Source organism: Musa acuminata, chromosome BXJ3-1 (genome assembly GCF_036884655.1).
Source record: "Musa acuminata AAA Group cultivar baxijiao chromosome BXJ3-1, Cavendish_Baxijiao_AAA, whole genome shotgun sequence".
In the NCBI taxonomy this organism is placed as follows: Eukaryota; Viridiplantae; Streptophyta; class Magnoliopsida; order Zingiberales; family Musaceae; genus Musa; species Musa acuminata.
Window position 1 is genome coordinate 12,327,183 of NC_088349.1, and position 18,778 is coordinate 12,345,960.

Genomic DNA, 18,778 nt, shown 5'->3' on the forward strand with positions numbered 1-18,778 from the left:
TATATATATATATATATAATCATATCGAGAGGAACTCATCATAATTAAATACCTTAAAAAAATATTATTATAATCATAATAAGCGCTTAAAGTTTCAAGGGGCAGTAAATGATACTAAATCATCAAATTTTGTAATAAATATAACTGCTAACCTTAAATTTAAAGGGATAAATATAAAAATTATTATTTTTAATTATTACTCCTTTATCATAATTAATGCTGATATTTTATTTTTTAAAAATTAAAATTACTTTTGACTTTAGATCATCGTCTTCGTCTCTTTGATTGCCCATCTTTGTAGTTATCCTCGTTGTCGTTCTCATCCTAAACTTTTTTATGAGAATAAATAAAAAAAAATTAATAAAAAGATAAAAATTATATATGTGGGTTTTGGTTGGCACCGATGACGTGGCTGGTGACGTGTAACAGAAGAAGTTTGGAGAGGTTGACGATGAGTCATTGCGTGGCATGCTGACGTGGAAGACAAGGATATGTGAAGGTGAGATGGAGGAATACAGCAACACGCAACAAATGCATTTGAATCATGTGATGGATTTAGATGGGAACGATGACGGAAATCGTGTACTCCAGTGGTTGGACGATTGACCAAGAAACCATGAAATCAATTTCCAAGTATGCAATTTCACATGCATGCATGCTTGGAAAATAGGCATGGAAGATTTTGAAGATGAAAAAAAACAAAAAAAAAAGTCATGTAAGAAGTTTTATTTTTATAAATATTTTGTTTAATGGTTTTAATTTTATTCATGTGAATTGCATATAAATATCATTACCAAAAGTCTATAACATTATGATATTTATTTATGATGATAATATCATATGTTGTTTAAAAATAATAATATATTTTTAAAATTAAAAAATAAATGATGAAGATGAGATTCGAGCATTATAAAAATATACTCTTATGGTTAAATCACCTATGAATTATAATAATTTTGTTAGAATCAACATTAGGAGGGAGAGGATGAATTAGTATCTTCAATGGGTCAATTTGTCTCTCCTGATCGAAACTAATCCTATATTATTCAAAACATAGATTAGGTCATAACATTATAAATTGATTATATCATCAAAATTCGAGATTCAATAAGTTTAACTAATTCTAACTCTTAATCAATAATTAAAATATTACTTAGGGATAGTTTGAAACTATTATGAATTATAATAGTTTGACTAATATAATTCAACTCTGAACAAAAACTTTTGCAGAAAAGAGGGTGTGCCCTATTTGGCACCTATCACATGCACTCATCCTTATTGAATTGACTTCAACCATCAAAGATAAGAATAATCAAAGCATGTCATTGAGATGTACAAGCAAATCTAACTCTGTTATACTCCACAAGATTCAATTTCTCATATTATTCCCTTAGAATAAATGCATGGTGAGTGGTCCACCCTATCTAACCAATGTGCATAATGAAACACATGCAACATTTTTGTTTCATGGATGTGACCCCCACACAAAGGGATGGGCAATGGAAAGAGATGTGTTCTACCCAAACAGTATGTGGCCAATGATTTGTCCTTGGTTGGAAATCCTTGTGTCATTTATCTCCTAATGTTCTCAGCACATCGAGAGGCTTTTGAATTGATGCAGTGTAGATGTTTTATGAATTGGTGGAATGCAGGATTCATTAATCAAAATGAATTAGAAAATTTAAATGCTGTATTTTAAAGGTAATATGGTATGCATTATTAACATGTAATAAAAGAAAGCATAGTACAACCCAAAACTTCCTCCAATTGGATTATATGACTTCTTCAAGCTTTGAGAAAAATATTGGTGGATTACTTTTTATTATTATTAGTTCTAGCTATGGTCTTTTAATTTAAAAAAGAAAAAAAAATATTTTATACTCAAAATTCCCTTTCTAGTTGAATACCCTAAAAAAATTTACATTCATGTTTTCGAATATGTTATATATTTTAGAAAATTTCATTCGAGAAGGATAGTATGGTTGGTTGATAAACTTAGAAGGGTCTCTAAGTTGGGTCAATTCGAGACTTGTAATCTTAGAATAAACAATTTGCACACTGATTAAAGCCCATTAAGAGGTCATTTAAAAATTTAAACTCAAGAAAACAACAACAATTGGAAGAACAATTCTATTGATTACATACATAAAACGTAAATCTAATTTTATTTATGTAAATGTTGTGCAGTTCTATGATCTTTCCACATGAAAACACTACTACTAACATTGTATATATTTATTAAAATATGTAAAATATGCTTAATTAATTCTTATCATCATAAGATAGAGAGACTTTATGGGTGTTATTATTGATAAAAGTTGGATAACAGTCAAAGCACATTATTGCCAGAATTTATGACTTTTTATGTTTATATGTGCATGTATACATGTTAAAATTAAACTTAGAAGGATAAATAATAATTTCAGTGTTTGAATAGTTGGTCGAAAAGAGATTATGATCCAAAAAGAATAGAATTCTGGTTTGTATTAACTCATTAAAAGCTCATTATGATATTAAAAATATCAAAATTATTTTTTTATATCATTTTTGAAGGTGATTAATTTAGATTTTCGAAATAATTACTATTTTAATATTTAGAATAAAAATATATCCATGCATATATATAATATACTATCATCAATTAATATATATATATATATATTTGGAGTCTGTAATTGTGCAGAAAGGAGTATCAAAACCATTTTTGCCTGCAATGAATGAGTGCATACATTGAAGAAGTGAGCAACTCAGGAGAAGACATGCACAGATCTGCAGGTGAGCTGCTCTCTTCAGTGGGTAAGACTTTTGTTCTGATGCTTTAATGAATGAGGCCAACATGGATTGATCACCAAAATTAGTTGCAATGAGGACATCACATCACACTAAGAAAATGGTCTTCTAGCTTAAAAAAGCATAAGGGGTCTCTGTCAGTGAAGGTGATTAGTCTCAATCACTCTTTTGGTGATCTCTCTCGATTGCTTCTGTTGGAATTGTTCAAAGCCTAATGTCTTGGATGAAGGGATTCTAATCTAACAATGACTTCTAATTTGTAATTATTCTTCTCCTTTTCCTTCTTCATTTGATATTTGGCAAAGAGAGAAGTGAGATCAGCACTAATTGATATATATATATATATATATATATATATATATATATATATATATATATATATATGTGTGTGTGTAAATATATATATATATTTACATATATATATATATATGTGTGGTTATATATATATATATATATATATATATATATATATATATATATATATATATATATATATGTGTGTGTGTGTGTGTGTGTGTGTGTGTGTATAAAATGAATTATGGAGGAAAGGAGACATCTGATATACCGTCCGATATGCTTTGTGATGCGTGTGAGTTAGTAATCTATCATTGTCGAGCTACCCACGCCAACATATATGTGTGTTTGTGTGTGTGTGTGTAAAATGGATTATGGAGGAAAGGAGACATCTGATATACCGTCCGATATGCTTTGTGATGCGTGTGAGTTAGTAACCTATCATTGTCGAGCTACCCACGCCAACATATACGTGTGTTTGTGTGTGTGTGTGTAAAATGGATTATGGAGGAAAGGAGACATGTGTGTGTGTGTAAAATGGATTATGGAGGAAAGGAGACATCTGATATACCGTCCGATATGCTTTGTGATGCGTGTGAGTTAGTAACCTATCATTGCCGAGCTACCCACGCCAACGAACCCCCGTGAAGACCTTCCACTATAAAGTGCGAAGCTTGGAGGAGCAAAAATGGCGTCGTCTTTGGTGCTGAGGTCGTTTACTTCGTCTTGCTCCGTCGCCTTCGGAACCCGTCGCTTCCTACCGCATCTCTTCGGGGCCGCTACTTGCAGATTCTTCGCTCGATCCATGGCCGCCGACTCCGCCACTGCTTCCGGCCCTTTCCGGAAGGTTCAGATCCAAAGAGACGACACCGTGAGTGCTTTCCTTCTTTCTCGTTACCTTTTTCTTTCCCTTTGCTGATTGCGTTCTCCGGAGCCCGCCATGGAGGGCGATCGAGGCGTGTAGAATGGGAAACGTCTAGGTCTTTTCCAAAATTGTTTTGTTCTTTTTTACGCAGGGTTTTTCGAGGTTATCGAATCTTGATAGGTTATTCTTACTGTAATTTTGTCTGGATAGATTGCACGAACTTGGGGATCTAGTTGTTGTCTGATGCATTTAGTTTGGTATTACTCAGCACGGTATATGTTTGATGAAATTCCTGACTGCTTTGGAGAGGGTTAAGTATGCGGTTGATCGGTTGATGTTCCCTTCTCATCTGAAATATGATAATTATCCACGGTCAGATGAAATTTTGGAGTGAGAATTAGCTGAAAGACAATTAAAATCATAGAGTGCATGCTATATTATTTGCTTAATTATACTAAAGGGCGTACCCCGGCTCCCACCAATGTGGTGTATGGGGAGGTCAATGTACTCAACCTTACCAAAGGCCGTCTCCATGAATCGAACCTTGGTCTTCATTTGCTTAATTATACTACTGGAAAAAAAATTATATGATATTGAAAACAGATATCTTGAGGAATTGCATAGAAACTTGATTCTATCTTTTTTTAGCTTTATTGTGCTTGTAGTGGCTTCTCTATTTTATGTCAAAAACTGAGCTATTTCAGAAAGTGTTTATCGAAGTTAAATACCAGATTTGGATTATGATGTTATGATTAATGAAACCTACCCTCGCTTGAGAAACTCCTGAATCTAGCCAGACCTTGTCTGTAAACAGAATGCCTTACGTAGTTGAGATACATGCTTCCTGAAAATAATTCACATTTGTGTAGAGTTTTTGTGGTTGGCTATAACATTGATAGTTTGGTTCTTGTTTCTTCATCTCCAGACATTTGATGCATATGTAGCTGGCAAAGATAATGCTCCAGGGATAGTAGTGCTGCAAGAGTGGTGGGGAGTTGATTTTGAGATCAAGAACCATGCTTTACACATTGCACAAATGAATCCAGGTTATAGAACTCTTATTCCAGAGTAAGAAATCTGATGCCCTTTCCCTTTTCTGGTGATGGATTTTTCATTCCTTGGCCGGTCCTTCATGTTTCATAACCATAGTATGATCTTCAGTAGCTGAATTTCCATCTCTGTTGTATTTTAGTTCTGGGCATTGTTTCTGCTTTGACTTCTCTTGCTTCCATTTTTCAGTTTGTATCGTGGAAAACTTGGTCTGGATGCTGCTGAGGCACAACACTTGATGGAAGGCTTGGACTGGCAGGGTGCTGTTAAGGACATACGTGCTTCAGTTAATTGGCTTAAATCAACTGGTTCATCAAAGGTGCTGGTTGACAACTTGTGTTTAATGAATTGATGATGCTGACAGCTGGTTAATGAAAGTTACAAATTAAATATCATTAGTGCATTTGGGACCTAGGAGTTTGTTTACTTCTTGCTTGACAATCCACCTACCACAAGCATGGATCTTTACAAATAAAAGCTAGTCACGATATATCTTAATTATGATTGACATATTTGTAATTTTATGTTGACCTGTCTGCACTTAGGGTTGCATTCCTCATCGAATGCACCATTAATGAAGGCTCTGAATACTTCTTTCACTCTTTCCAGAATTTTTCTGGCAACCATGCTATCTATCTGGTAATGGTACTTTTCTGTCCATGAGGGAACACTCAAGTTTTGATGAATATCCTGTACCATTTGCTCTTCTTTTATCTCATATGTTAGGTTAGGTGGCTATGACTTTTACTGAATATCATATTTAAGTTATGAATTGTGCATGTTACATATGAATGGCCCTCTTCCTTGTTATTGAGTTTCAGGTAAAATGACATCTTAGTTTTTTCCCTTTTTATGTGAGAAAAGCATCAAGTATTCTGAATTGCACCTAAGCCTAAGCATTATATTTTATTAGCTAAGCTGTCTGTTCATAGGTTGGTGTGACTGGATATTGCATGGGAGGTGCCCTGTCTGTTGCAAGTGGAGTTCTGGTTCCTGAAGCTGATGCTGTAGTAGCCTTTTATGGAGTTCCTCCACCTCAACTTGCTGATCCATCATTGGCTAAGGCACCTATTCAAGCTCATTTTGGGGAGCTGGATAACATTGTTGGATTCTCTGATATCAGTGTATGATTCTCTTTCACATGTCTTAATTTTCTTCTTATTGTCTCCTTTGTAAGCTGATAAGAAAGTTTTTCATATGACCATCAATGTTTTCCTTAGTCTTGTTATCTTGGAAGAGTCTTATCACATGCATTTTTCTGATAATCGTGGAATGTATCATCGATCATCTTTTGCATTTTTTTTCATTAATTCACTTTGTTTTAATCATGAGACTATTTTTCTATTAGAGTTCTTAGAATATGATTAGAATCTTTTACTCACAGTATGTGATAAATACATAGTGAAAGTTTAGGGATTTGAAGCATGTCATTCTTTCAGCTTCTGGTCACGCAATACTTTTGTCAAATATGCAGTCACAAAAAACCATATACACAACAACTTTGTTTCATTGTCTAAAGCATCTAATGTTGACTGATTCCAGTTACTTTCCCAAGTATAACGTGGTTGTACTCTACCCATAGTGTTTCTAGTGCTCAAGAAACAAAAGGTAATTCACTTCCCTTTTTTTTTATTCTTTCACCAGGCAGCAAAACAATTGGAAGAGAAGCTAAAATCCTCTGGAGTTCCGTATGAGGTGTATATTTATCCAGGTTGTGCTCATGCGTTCATGAACGCATCTCCAGATGGCATCAAAAGGAGGAAGGAAATGGGAATGACTGATGGCAACCCTGCAGCTGTTGAATTGGCTTGGTCTCGCTTCAGTTCCTGGATGGGGCAGTACTTGCTGTCTCCGTAAGTCTCTCCTGCTATTCCATCATCTGATCTATCGGGGTGTTTAATTACGAGGGCTAGTTTTGTGGTACTTGGTGTGAGATCATAATACCCATACGGGAGACCTTTTTATGAAAGAGACCCCACATCCAGTATGTGGGGTTGTGTGAGACATATATCTTGTGCAGTTTGACAATAATGGATAATTCTTACAAACAAGTATGTGTTTGAGTTGTGAGTTGCTACTTCATTATGATCTCAATATATCTTTGACTACCTTATCATAGATGTGACTCAGTAACTGTGTCACCAGTTTCTTGCTGCATCTTCCGTGGTATAGATTGATAGGCATTTCACATGCTTTGTTCATCAAGCACTGCATGAAACATTTTTTTTATGATGATAATGTACATTCACATTCTTATAGAACCATTTTGTTGGATTCAGGCTTCATCTTTCCTGGTATGATGCAACCATGGACAAGGCTTTCCAGATTTCTTCCCTAAGTCTTCTGATTTCTGCTCCACAATCCATAGACCTGTATATCTTCCTGCAAAACTTACACACACACACACACACACACACACACATTAATCAAACTTAAACTCTAAATCATATTCAATTTTAACTGTAGTAATCTGATTCAATGTTACTTTTACACTTGTAACAATGAGAACAAGGTGAAGCATCTTACCTGGACACGGGACATGGGAAAACGATGGAAGGAACCACATATGACATGGCTCTCTTTGCTCTCTCCATCTTCATGTCCTTTAGTTCCACTCGATGACTTGGAGATGCCCTTCTGCTGCTTTGTTCCATAAGCTAAAGTTAAAAGCTAGATGGCCAACTGTCTATCCATTCTTCACAAAATTCTTACGGACAATGACCTACGAATTATGAAGTCCGGAGACAAAAATAAAGAGAGAGATGGACTCTGCTGTTCATCAACAGTCAGTACGGAGAGAATGATGGTTTCATTTAATCACGAGAAAAAAGATATTCAATATCCATGCTTCACCAACCTTGGCTGTGTATACGTTTCTAGCTTCAGAACAATGACCTACAAATGCCATATAATCATCAACAGCCAGTTTCATGAATGCAAGAAGGTCCGGTATGTCCTATGCGGTTCATGGAAGAAAAGGAAAAGAGAGATTGAGGCAACATGATGCATCCACAGTCTGTCTCAAGAGAATGATATGATTGCATCAGCTACTGTGAAGCGGAAAATATTCAAGCTTCATGCATGCTTCAAGAAAGTGCCGCTACCATGGGGAACATAGCGAAAACGAAAGAGGGTTTGACGAGTGTGATGAGTGCATTAAACTCATACAAATGTTGTGTTTTGAGTTATCATTTCATTCAGCATCAGCTTCTTCTCAAGGGAGTCAATCATGCTGTGCTGGAGCACCATGTAGCTGCTACCAAACTAATTCCTCGGACAAACAAGAGCTGACAGCATTAGAAGTTTCGAGTCCGCAAGATTGAGCGCAAATGGTTTGTGTGATTGGTGCTCCGCTGGTTCTCCGGACAAAGACCAAAACGTGGCACAAGATGATCAAAGGAGTGATTCTTTCATGCACTCCAAGGCTACCAAACAGAGAAAATGGTGAAGGTGAAGAGTCCTCCGATGAAAGGAAATGAGAGTCCTCCGATGATCCATTTGCAGCAAAAACCAGTGATATAGAAGTGGGGGCTTCAATTAAGCATGACCTAGCTATTGGACCTTTTCTTTGTAGTGGCACTCTGAGTCTTGAAAGGACCGGTCCACTAACCAAGTGGAAGATAAGGAAGGCAAGAACAGGATTTCAGCTGTTTGATGTGGCCACCATTCTCAGATCTTCTTCTTGTCCTTCATGTAAGTACAGCTAATCACCTTCAAATGACTATATATAAATACACCACCGAGAGCTTCAACTTACCACAACTCTTCATCTTCAAATAATTATATGTATGGAGAATCACTTGAAGTCTCAAATAGCAAAGATAGTGCTCCTCCTCCTCGTACTCCTCTTCATTCCTCTTGTGCCTGCATCCATAAGGCCTTGCTACCTCTTCTTTCTCCTCAACATCCTTATCCTTGCTCTGGGCCTCGAGGCCGGCTTCCTTCAAATGATTTCTGAGCCTCACGTCGAGAAGAACATAACGACGTCCATTGCTACTCCTGTGACCATAGCAGATATGCTTGATTGTGCTTTCCATGAAGGGACACTGCATCCGTTGAAGGACTCCGATGGAGAGGACGGAGACGAAGAAGAAGAGGAGGAGAAGTGGGAAGACATTGGAGAGCTCAGCACGCAGGAGCTGTTCACAAAGTGTGAGGCATTCATTGGCAACTTCTACAAGCAGCTGAGGACGCAAAGGGAGCAGTCGTGGAGGAAGATTCATGACCTCAGAGCCTTCTGATGTTGAACTGCCACACCCTTCGTTGGCCGTGCAAGCTTAGGCTTTCACCTTGTAATATATATATATATATATGTTTGTGTGTGTTCTATGTACAATAGAGATAAATTGTGCATACGGTTGATGCATTCTTGATGTTCTATGTTGATCATATGTCACAAATGATAGAGAAAAAGAAGCCTGAGTTGTTGGTTATACCTTGTTGTACATTTACTTTATTTCTCATTACGTAAATAAACCATTTATCTACCTTGATTGAGATGTAATGATAACAAGATAGGAGTTCGGATCTTTAGGATTCGTGCGTATGATTGATAGGATGAAGACCAACGATCGATCGGGACCGTCCATAGGATCGATCATGGACCATCCATCCACACGCGTGGAGAAATCGGACGTTGCCGCACGGGCCACTCAGGTGCTATTTAACGTCCACGAGTCTCTCGATGGTTCGCGATTCGAACGCACGCACGTGCACACGTAAGCGCGCCGCTTGGCTTGCCTTCTCCTGCAAGGAGTCGGACTTCGGTGGTTCGCCGATTTAATCCCACCTTTACGGCCTCATAGCAGCTGCAGCAACTCCTCCTCCTCATCATCCACATCTGCGTCGATTTCTTCGTGTTCCGTCGATCCGATTCTTTATTGGGAGGGAAAGGGCGAATCGCACAGGGGAGTGGCTTGATTCGATCCGATCGACATGGATTTCGAGCTTCGGGTGGCGAGGGAGAAGTTGGAGAGGGAGCAGAGGGCGCGCAAGGAGCGGGCCAAGGCCAAGCTCGAGCGGGAGAGGCGAGCCAAAGCCGAGGCCGCCCGCCAACGCGACGCCATCGAGGCCACCCAGCGCTCCAAGCGCCTCGATGCCGCGCGCGCACAAATCGAGGTCTGATATCTCTCCTTCTGTTTCTTTTGCTGTTGGATTCTTTTGGTTGTGTTGGGTCTATAATCTGTGAATTAGGCAAAAAGTTTTCCTTCTTTTCATGTAATGTCCGTAGCATTTGCTCAATGTAAGTTAGGTATGATTGTATTCTGGAGAAGAATCTGTTTTCCATTTTTGGGAGCAAATGTTGTGTATTTAGTGATTTCATGGGGAAAATTTTCTTGGGGTCTGCTTTTGAAAAAGTTGGTCTTTTAGGGGTAGGGAATAGTGCGAATTGGTTGAGTTGTCCTTCCTCCTGAGCGAACAAGGGATGATATGGTGACCCAATTAATCGAAAGTGCAGTTTTTTTGTAAAAGAAATAAGTGATGCTAATCTTTATGGATAATAATGTCGTTAATCTGGTTTGTTCGTTGATCATCGATTCAGTCGATAAATGTCTCTAGGGTTCCTGAACATGTTTGGTCATAATCTTTCCTTTAATTTGTTCAATTTGCAGAGTCTTATCATAATAAGGTTATTTGTTCACTTTTAAGATGCTCTAAAATTCAAAGGGCCATGCATAGACTTTTGGGCCTTGAGATTTGGCCCCAGGTAAATCTGGCTTTGGTTATTTGGATTGGACAATCTTTATGCTTTTGTATCTGATGATACTGTTCAAAATTCTGGGTCATCAACTTCTTAGGATGAAGAGTTTCTATTTTTGTGTGTGTTTTGATAGTGATGGGTGTTGTAAGGCCATATTCACTTGAAGCTTCATTCAATGTTTATAACTAATTTTTGTTCCCTTGACATGGTCGTTTGCCATCTTCAACAGTAAAATGCTTATCATTGAAAAATTATTCATCTACTTTCAATCTGTGACTCTATTGCTTGGCATCATTATTACTCTTTAGAGATGTTTGTTTACCTGATTAACAATATTGCTTCCCAAGGTCACCATGTGGTGGCTTGCATTGATGCCTGCCTGTTGTACCAGTCTTTATGTGCACGTAGAACTCATCAAGTTTATTAATAAATTTTGAGGAGTAATATAGGAACTATGCTGAGAATGCCTAAATTCATCTGCTTTCTATCAAAGAATGCTAATCTGCAACTTTTTCTTGTTTCGACATATTTGCTTTTTGGTTGATCCTTGGGAACTTCTTTTGTTGATTTTTCTTAAGATGAAAACCTAATTTATCTTGCAGGCAGAGCAACGAATGGAGGAAAGCATGCTGCTTGGAAAAGGGGTCATATTTTGTCGAACTCTTGAAGCTGTACCTTTTAATGGGTTCGGAGACAAGATCAAACTGCCGCCTTCTTGTTTCCAGGAATTGTCTGATCAAGGGGCCCTCGATAAAGGCCCCATGTATTTCAGGCTGTCAGTGATTGATGAATTGGTTCCATCAGTTTCAGATGCTACTGACGAAGTGGAACATCGAGCAACTCATTCAGGAGTTTTGGAATTTACAGCTAGAGAGGGTTCAGTAGAATTACCTTCACATGTATGGAGCAATTTACTCTCTGGTGTCAGTCTCGATGTTCCTCTTGTTGAGGTGCACTATGTTAGCTTGCCCAAAGGTACATATGCAAAATTACAACCAGAGGGGATGGGCTTCTCTGACATTCCTAACCACAAGGCTGTCCTTGAGACAACTCTCCGCAGACATGCAACTCTTTCTCAAGGTGACATCATCACTGTCAGTTATGGAGAACTGAACTACAAGTTGAGGGTTCTTGAGACAAAACCTGCTTCAAGTGTTTCTGTCCTAGAAACAGATATCGAAGTTGATATAGAAGGACATGATTCTGCTCAGGAGAGTAGTAGGAATCAGCCTGTACTTGCACCACTTGTTATTGGAAAGGTTGAAGAAGGAATTGTTGAAGAAGGAACATTCAACTATTACAAGTTTTCTGTTGAGGCGGCCATTATTGATGAGGTTGCATCTGGTCGTATGAATATTGAAGTAAAGATTGAGGCAGATGCAGGTGATGCTGATACCAATGTTTATCTATCTAGACATCCATTGATATTCCCAACTCAACATCGTCACGAATGGTCATCTCATGAGATGGGTTCAAAGGTTTTGACTGTCAGACCGAAGGATCCAAACCTGGTTGCTGGTACATATAGCATTGGTGTCTTTGGTTTCAAAGGTGTGACAAAGTATCGTATCTCTGTGGCTTTCAAAGACAATGTCAAGCAACAGATTGGGGGACATGCTACTGCTTCGTCACCAATTGATATGGAATCTGTGGAATGCCAAAACTGTAAACATTTTATATCCAGCCGGACCATTTTACTCCATGAGGCATATTGCTTTCGGCACAATGTTCTTTGCCAACACAATGGCTGTGGAGTTGTCCTTAGGAAGGAGGAAGCAGCAAGTCATGTGCATTGCAACAAATGTGGACAAGCTTTCCAACAGGGGCAGATTGAGAAGCACATGAAGGTGTTTCATGAACCAGTTCATTGCCCATGTGGAGTGATACTAGAGAAGGAACAAATGGTGGGTGAATTATTTGGTGACTCTTTTTGGATTGCTGTTAACCTCTGTATAAGATTTTGTCAAACTATTTCTACAGCTACTTCAATAGTATTTCTGCATCTTAGTCAGCATAATTTCCTTTCAGGACATATCTTCGTTTATTCACATTTTCTTCTCTTTTAACTAGTAAATGATTTACCTTTTATGATATCATTCTTTAATGATATAGACATTCCTTTAGTGAGTATTCATGATATTAAAGTTTGTGAAGGCTCAAGATGCACAGTCATGCTACCCTTGCATCTTTTCGGGTTTTCTTTTATTGTGTTTGTGGGGAAACTGTTAGGTTCCAATTTGAAATATAAAAGCACCCTGAAATTCTATTGCTCTCCTTTTCTGTGAACTCAATCTATGACCAATAGATTTCTGAATCATGCAATTTTAATTTCTTCTCTAACACAGTAGTTGTAGTTATATTGTTTTCCTAGTAGTTGTAGTTTTATTGTTTGCCTAATGTATCACACGTTAATGGATATCTGGAATGTCGTCAAGTGTAAACATATCTGATTTGTTGATCTCTTCAGTGCATCTCTTTTTATCATGGTTCAATAACTGATATGGAACTAAATCTAGAATTGTTTTGTTCCTTGCACCAAGTTTTCCCTCCTCTAACTTGATTGCTTCTTTCTTGTTACCTCCGCAATGTACGTTCTTTCATGATTTATACTAAAAAAAAGAATCTAGAATTTTGGCAGTTGTTGATTGGCTGCCTTGGTTCTTCAATCCCACTTTTGGTATTGGTACTTGTGTATGAGGCCAGCAGCACGAATGCTTCTCTTTTCCCCTATATCAATGAAAGCAACAAGACTGAATGATTTGATATTGTGCAATGTTTTCTAGTCTTGGATCTTTAAGTTCAGTTCTTAGATGCATAATCTGCACCAGGATCTTAAGATGCATATTGCTCAGAAAAGTGCTAATAGGTTCTTTTTTCCAGATCGAACACCAATCGTCGACCTGCCCACTTCGTTTGATTATGTGCCGGTTCTGTGGGGATATGGTGCAAGCTGGCAGTACACCAGCAGATGCTCGGGATCGTCTCAGAGGACTTGTTGAACATGAGAGTATTTGTGGGTCCAGAACCGCACCATGTGATTCGTGCGGCCGTGCTATCATGCTGAAGGAAATGGACATCCATGTGATTGCTGTGCATCAGAAGAGCTAACTGCTCATTGAATTCTCCTTTTTCTGCTCGATTCACCTTGGACACTCTCAAGGAATTTGCCTCTTGAAAAAATATTCTGGGTGCCTGTGATGCTTCTTTTACGCTATGTTGATGTATTTGTGTCCAACAGGCTTGAATTATATTCTCTCTGCCTGATATGTGCTGCAAAATACTTGGTATCCCTGATTTGTTGCAGTAATCACTAATAAGAACCTGATCAAGTATAAAGGAATGCATGCTGTTAGTGCAAATGAGATGTCCAGTTGTTGTTGGTATGTAAAGAGTTCATGAACTATGAATTCCAAACATGTTGGCTGAAGGTGCAGATCATTTATTTGCAGAGAAGCAAAGTTTCAGCTCAATTATTTCAGCAGCACTTTCAGCAAAGTAGTCTCCTACAAAGATTTAATTCAAGCTCTTGCCCTCCAATGTTTAGGCAGCATAGAACTGTCAGGACATACATTGGTTGCCATTTCTCACGAGGGTTGCAAAACCTTGATGGATCAAAATATTTTATCCCTCAATTTGGGAGTGTATATTTAAAATTGTTTATCAACTCAAAATGCTTAGTAACTAATTATTCATGTTCTCATATTATAAAATTTTTTTGTTCTTTGTGATACATTGATTCTCCACAAAAGCTATACTGTGCATTGTATTCTCATTTCAACTTCATGTTTTGTTTGGCCCTAAACTGCTCATGTTATTTTTCTACTATTCAACATCTAACAACATATTCGAGTCAAGTAGATTAATTTTCTACTATTCAAGGCAAGTAGAATAAGGGAGTGCTGCGAGATCTCTCCTTTTGTATGCAAACACATGGAAGCTTACTCTAAATGAACTGCATGAAATTGAGTAACCAAATGGCATGTTGTTGGATGCCAAGTTTTTTTGAGTTCCACCACATGAAGAAAGAAGGCTGTCGAGATTTGGTCTCCAGCTTCTATAAAAACTTCTGACCACCTACAGCCAATATTGTGCGTCCCCATCGGTGTGATCGTTCACGGCTAATTGCATATTAGCTGTCATTAATTAGTATTTTGATACTTATATTTTAAAAATTTATATTTCGGTTGATATTTCTAAACTTAAACATCTAAGTCCATTCATTCTAATGACGTTATTTTTACTAACGAAAATATGAAAAAAAAAAAAAATTTAATGTTTCAGTTAATGATGATGAATGACGATATTATTGGAGAGCACGAGTAATTATTGTGGATGAGAAGAGTGATGATGAGAGGTGAGGGCCACTCAACAACTATATCAATATCAACGTAGATGTAGAGCGACTCTCACTTTTTATCGTCGCTCTCTTCATTCACAATAATCACCCACGATCTCCAATGATGTTGTTGTCTGTTATCACCGATGTCGTCTGCTATCAACCGTGACGAATATTAAAATTATTATTTTTATCCTTCATTTTCGTATTTATATTAGAAAAACCAACTTAATGGATCTATATATTTTACTTTGGGATATCAATATAATTTTTAAAAATATAAAGATGGAAATACTAAAAGTCATTGGGACTAACCATTGTAATAGAAAAAGTAAAAGAACACTCTGAAGATGCTTTGAAAAGTGTAATTTACCCCAACAGTTCAACATCAGATTAAAACGAAGAAGTATTAATATTTGACCACTTGTGCAGGTTCAGCTTGGGAAAGGAAAGGACTTTGATATCCTTATGTTATCTTTTTCAGCTTGTATTTTTGCCAAAAGTGCTGAACAACAAATTCTGTACATGTTCTTCTTGAGTTTCCAATGATTCTGGAGATGTTCTTAAACCACATATGTTAGGATGATAATATACTGATCTTCCCCAATGAATGAACTCCCATTTTGTGACCATTATTAAAACTTTGTTTAAAGAAGATATTCTACTTCCTGATTTATATAATGATAAGAACGGCCTCAGTAATGAGGTCTGATATCCAACTCGAGCTTTCAATCCAACCATGCGATGTGTCAGAGAAACAAGTAATCTGAGCTGTTTTGTTATGCTCCAATTAGAAAGCTTCACAATGGCAGAATAAAACAAAGACAGTCATTAAACTAAATCAAATATCTATTTCTTTTAGGTTGATTGAATCACCCCAGAAACTATCATCAGATGGCAGTTGAAACCAAGCCACTCCTGAGATCCCAATTCCATCAATTGTAGATTTCAGTTCAAGATGAGATGGAAGTTGTATGCTTACAAAGATTTTGGATAGGATCAAATGGCACCATTTTCTTCACCTCCATGGAATATGGATTGTGTAGATAACCATCCCAAATCCTTGTGAATCCTGCCACCACATTTATCTAAGAGTTGATTGTTTCACTCATCATCTCAGTTGCAGGATAAAAAACATGATGAGAGAGAGAGAGAGAGAGAGAGAGAGATGAACTGAACAAGAGTTGCATTAGTTCCTTCCTGAAATCCTTTGACATGTTAATGGTAGTTGCACTCCCAAAAATCTCAGGATTTTTTGATCCTACCAGAACGAGATCCTCCTACTCTATGGACTTGTGATCTCTATATATATACACACACGCACACATTGAGGGATTCACCAAAACTCCACCACCATCTTCTTGGCAGGGGAAAGTGAAGAACAGTCAAGAAAAGGGAGAAGGTTAGTCATGCCAGCAAAGGAGCATGACAACGCAGCGCCTTATGATGTACATCCTCGCCTTCTGCTCCCTCACCATCCTGCTGAGCCCTCCTCCTCCTCTCTGAGATGCTCTTCCTTGGCTGCTCATCTTCACGCTGGCCATGACTCCGATGAGAAGCTAATGCAAGACTTGAACTGCCTTCTGCAATGCTCAATGATTGTTGTTGAATTGGTTTGCTGTGCAGGGATGAAGGCTTGAGGCTTTCTTTATAGCAGGGGGAAGGTGAGAAGTGAGCTGGTCCAACATCCCAAGCCATTGTCGAGGAGCCACCATGAAGCATGTGCACTCCTCCCCCCACTACACGCTGCTTGATGAGCTCCCAGGGGACAGAGCTCTGAGTTCTTGTGTAGTTTAATCTGTCTCTGAACTCTTTGACCATGAGAGAGTTGCTCAATGATTCCATGAACAGCCAACAAGCTGAATCATGGCCATTTGGGAAAGAGAGGAGCCACAAATCTTTGTAGGAACAGGTGGCCAAGGATGGCTTGATTGATTTATGTTGGAGGAATTCTTTTGTTTGGATAATCTGATCTTGTTGGGTCGGAACCAGACACAATACATCTCAACAGTAACACCAAGCATCTGTCTGATCTTGATAAGCATATGAGGAACCACTGCAATAATACGATGAACACAATCACTCCTGCTGTTAATTCACCCACCTGGTACCTCATCTGCAATATTGATTTGAGAGTATCTCTTTATCTATTGATACTGGAAACTGGAAAGAGAGAAAGAAAGAAATAGTGACCTAAGATCTCAAGAAATAATGAGATGATCTTACTGATGTGCATGCTTTTTCTTTAATTGCATTTCACTCAGTTTCTCTTGCTTAGATTATATTGCAAGTTAAGAACATGCATATAGCTCCAAACTATTGACAACTTGCACCACCAGATGACTGCTCATGTTGAGATCTGAGCAACGCTAAGAATATGTTAATAGTTCCTTGAAGAAATCCCATCAGCTGTTTTGATTGATAAGCTAAAGCAAGCAAACTCCAGAGCCAGTGGTCACTGTTAAGAACTGCCATTGAGATTCCATTTAGAACAAGCTTTTGTTTACTAACTCCCAGAAAGGAGAGAGCTCACAACCCCCAGCAACAACAGCTGGAGAACACTTAGCACTTGGATCAAACAACTTGATCAGTACTATTACAAATATCAACTTGATAACCTTCTCCGACCGTGTAAGGACAATGTTAATCATTCTAAATTCATCATGTGAAACATGGTATTTGAGTTCTCCCTTATCCAGAGGCTGTTTAGGGACCTTGTTAAGGTCTTCTGAGAACACTAGTATGGTTTTTGTCTGCGCGTCCATGGTTACTAAACTAGCTGTGCCTCCTTCTTGGATTAAAGAACACAACTTTCTTTGAGGGATGTGTGAACCAATTCGTCAATCGAATTGCCTCTTCGACATGTTGTCGCGAAAAAGTTAGCAACCTAGTTTAGAGTGCTAACTTTTACCTTGGTTCCTCTAATATGATATCAGGTCTGTCTATCCCCACATTGCACTGTCGGAACCAAGTCAGAAAAGATTGCACATTGAGTCCAATTAAATGCACAGAGATTGAAACTACTTTCGTTAATAGTGATGTTCATGGTTATAGGAGAAATAAGCTACTTGTCATGAACATGATACAATTTGTCATAGACTTGAGACATGGTGAGCTGAATCATCAACTTGCTGGTTCATTGATACTCTCAAAAGTATTTATAACAAGTACTTGTCTGACATGAGACAATTATGGAAATATGATAGCAGTTTGCGGCATGAAGCATCAGAGAGGGCTACATGAAGCAGAGTCTGCAGACACTGGGAACAAAGAATTCTTATTCTATCAGGCTACCCAGAGATGACACAAGACACAAAGTACCACTTCATTGCATCTTTAGGGAGATGCATAAAATTTCTTGTTGCTACTGGCACTCAAAGTATATGGCAAAACTAAATTGTTCTTGATAATGTGGATTTCTTAATCAATGCCAGATTAGGAGAGAATTCATCAACTTGTTGATACCTTCGAATGTTTAGTTTAACATGAAGAGATAAGCCATTGTTCTCTGCTTCAATTTAGCCACTTCGATAATTGTGGTATTTAACAGTTGCGCTTTATTCTACTTCAACTCTAGTGATACCGAGGCCTAATGTGTATGTTGCTTATAGCAATTTGACTTCTTTCAGAGCATGCTTTTGGTCTGCAATTTTCAGGAGCAATCTCATTGATGTGTCGTCAGAATTTGACCTTAGTTTCTCTGAACCCACAATAGTTTTCTGGAAATTATAGCAAATTTTGT

The 18,778-nt window shown here is 37.9% G+C and overlaps 2 protein-coding genes across 2 annotated transcripts; both read left to right on the forward strand.

Annotated features, from left to right (window-relative positions):
* Positions 1-3,726: 3,726 nt before the first annotated feature.
* On the forward strand, positions 3,727-7,002 carry LOC135628229 (uncharacterized). Its single transcript, XM_065134796.1, has 5 exons — positions 3,727-3,955; positions 4,875-5,017; positions 5,189-5,318; positions 5,932-6,123; positions 6,644-7,002. Exons 1-5 carry the CDS (start codon positions 3,773-3,775, stop codon positions 6,854-6,856), a joined length of 861 nt encoding a protein of 286 aa, XP_064990868.1. The 5' UTR covers positions 3,727-3,772; the 3' UTR covers positions 6,857-7,002.
* A 2,702-nt stretch (positions 7,003-9,704) lies between these two features.
* LOC135628469 (uncharacterized) lies at positions 9,705-14,127 on the forward strand. The gene is made up of 3 exons (XM_065135130.1): positions 9,705-10,117; positions 11,303-12,604; positions 13,581-14,127. The coding sequence occupies exons 1-3, from the start codon at positions 9,935-9,937 to the stop codon at positions 13,806-13,808; spliced, it is 1,713 nt and encodes a 570-aa protein (XP_064991202.1). The 5' UTR covers positions 9,705-9,934; the 3' UTR covers positions 13,809-14,127.
* Positions 14,128-18,778: the final 4,651 nt, after the last annotated feature.

Excerpts from the sequence above, each read along its gene's own strand:
- LOC135628469 (XM_065135130.1), top strand. The coding sequence starts at position 9,935 with ATGGATTTCGAGCTTCGGGTGGCGAGGGAGAAGTTGGAGAGGGAGCAG. Across the intron at positions 10,118-11,302 it reads CCGCGCGCGCACAAATCGAG|GCAGAGCAACGAATGGAGGA; the intron begins GTCTGATATCTC and ends TTTATCTTGCAG. Across the intron at positions 12,605-13,580 it reads TACTAGAGAAGGAACAAATG|ATCGAACACCAATCGTCGAC; the intron begins GTGGGTGAATTA and ends TCTTTTTTCCAG.
- LOC135628229 (XM_065134796.1), top strand. The coding sequence starts at position 3,773 with ATGGCGTCGTCTTTGGTGCTGAGGTCGTTTACTTCGTCTTGCTCCGTC. Across the intron at positions 5,319-5,931 it reads AATCAACTGGTTCATCAAAG|GTTGGTGTGACTGGATATTG; the intron begins GTGCTGGTTGAC and ends GTCTGTTCATAG. Across the intron at positions 6,124-6,643 it reads TTGGATTCTCTGATATCAGT|GCAGCAAAACAATTGGAAGA; the intron begins GTATGATTCTCT and ends TTCTTTCACCAG.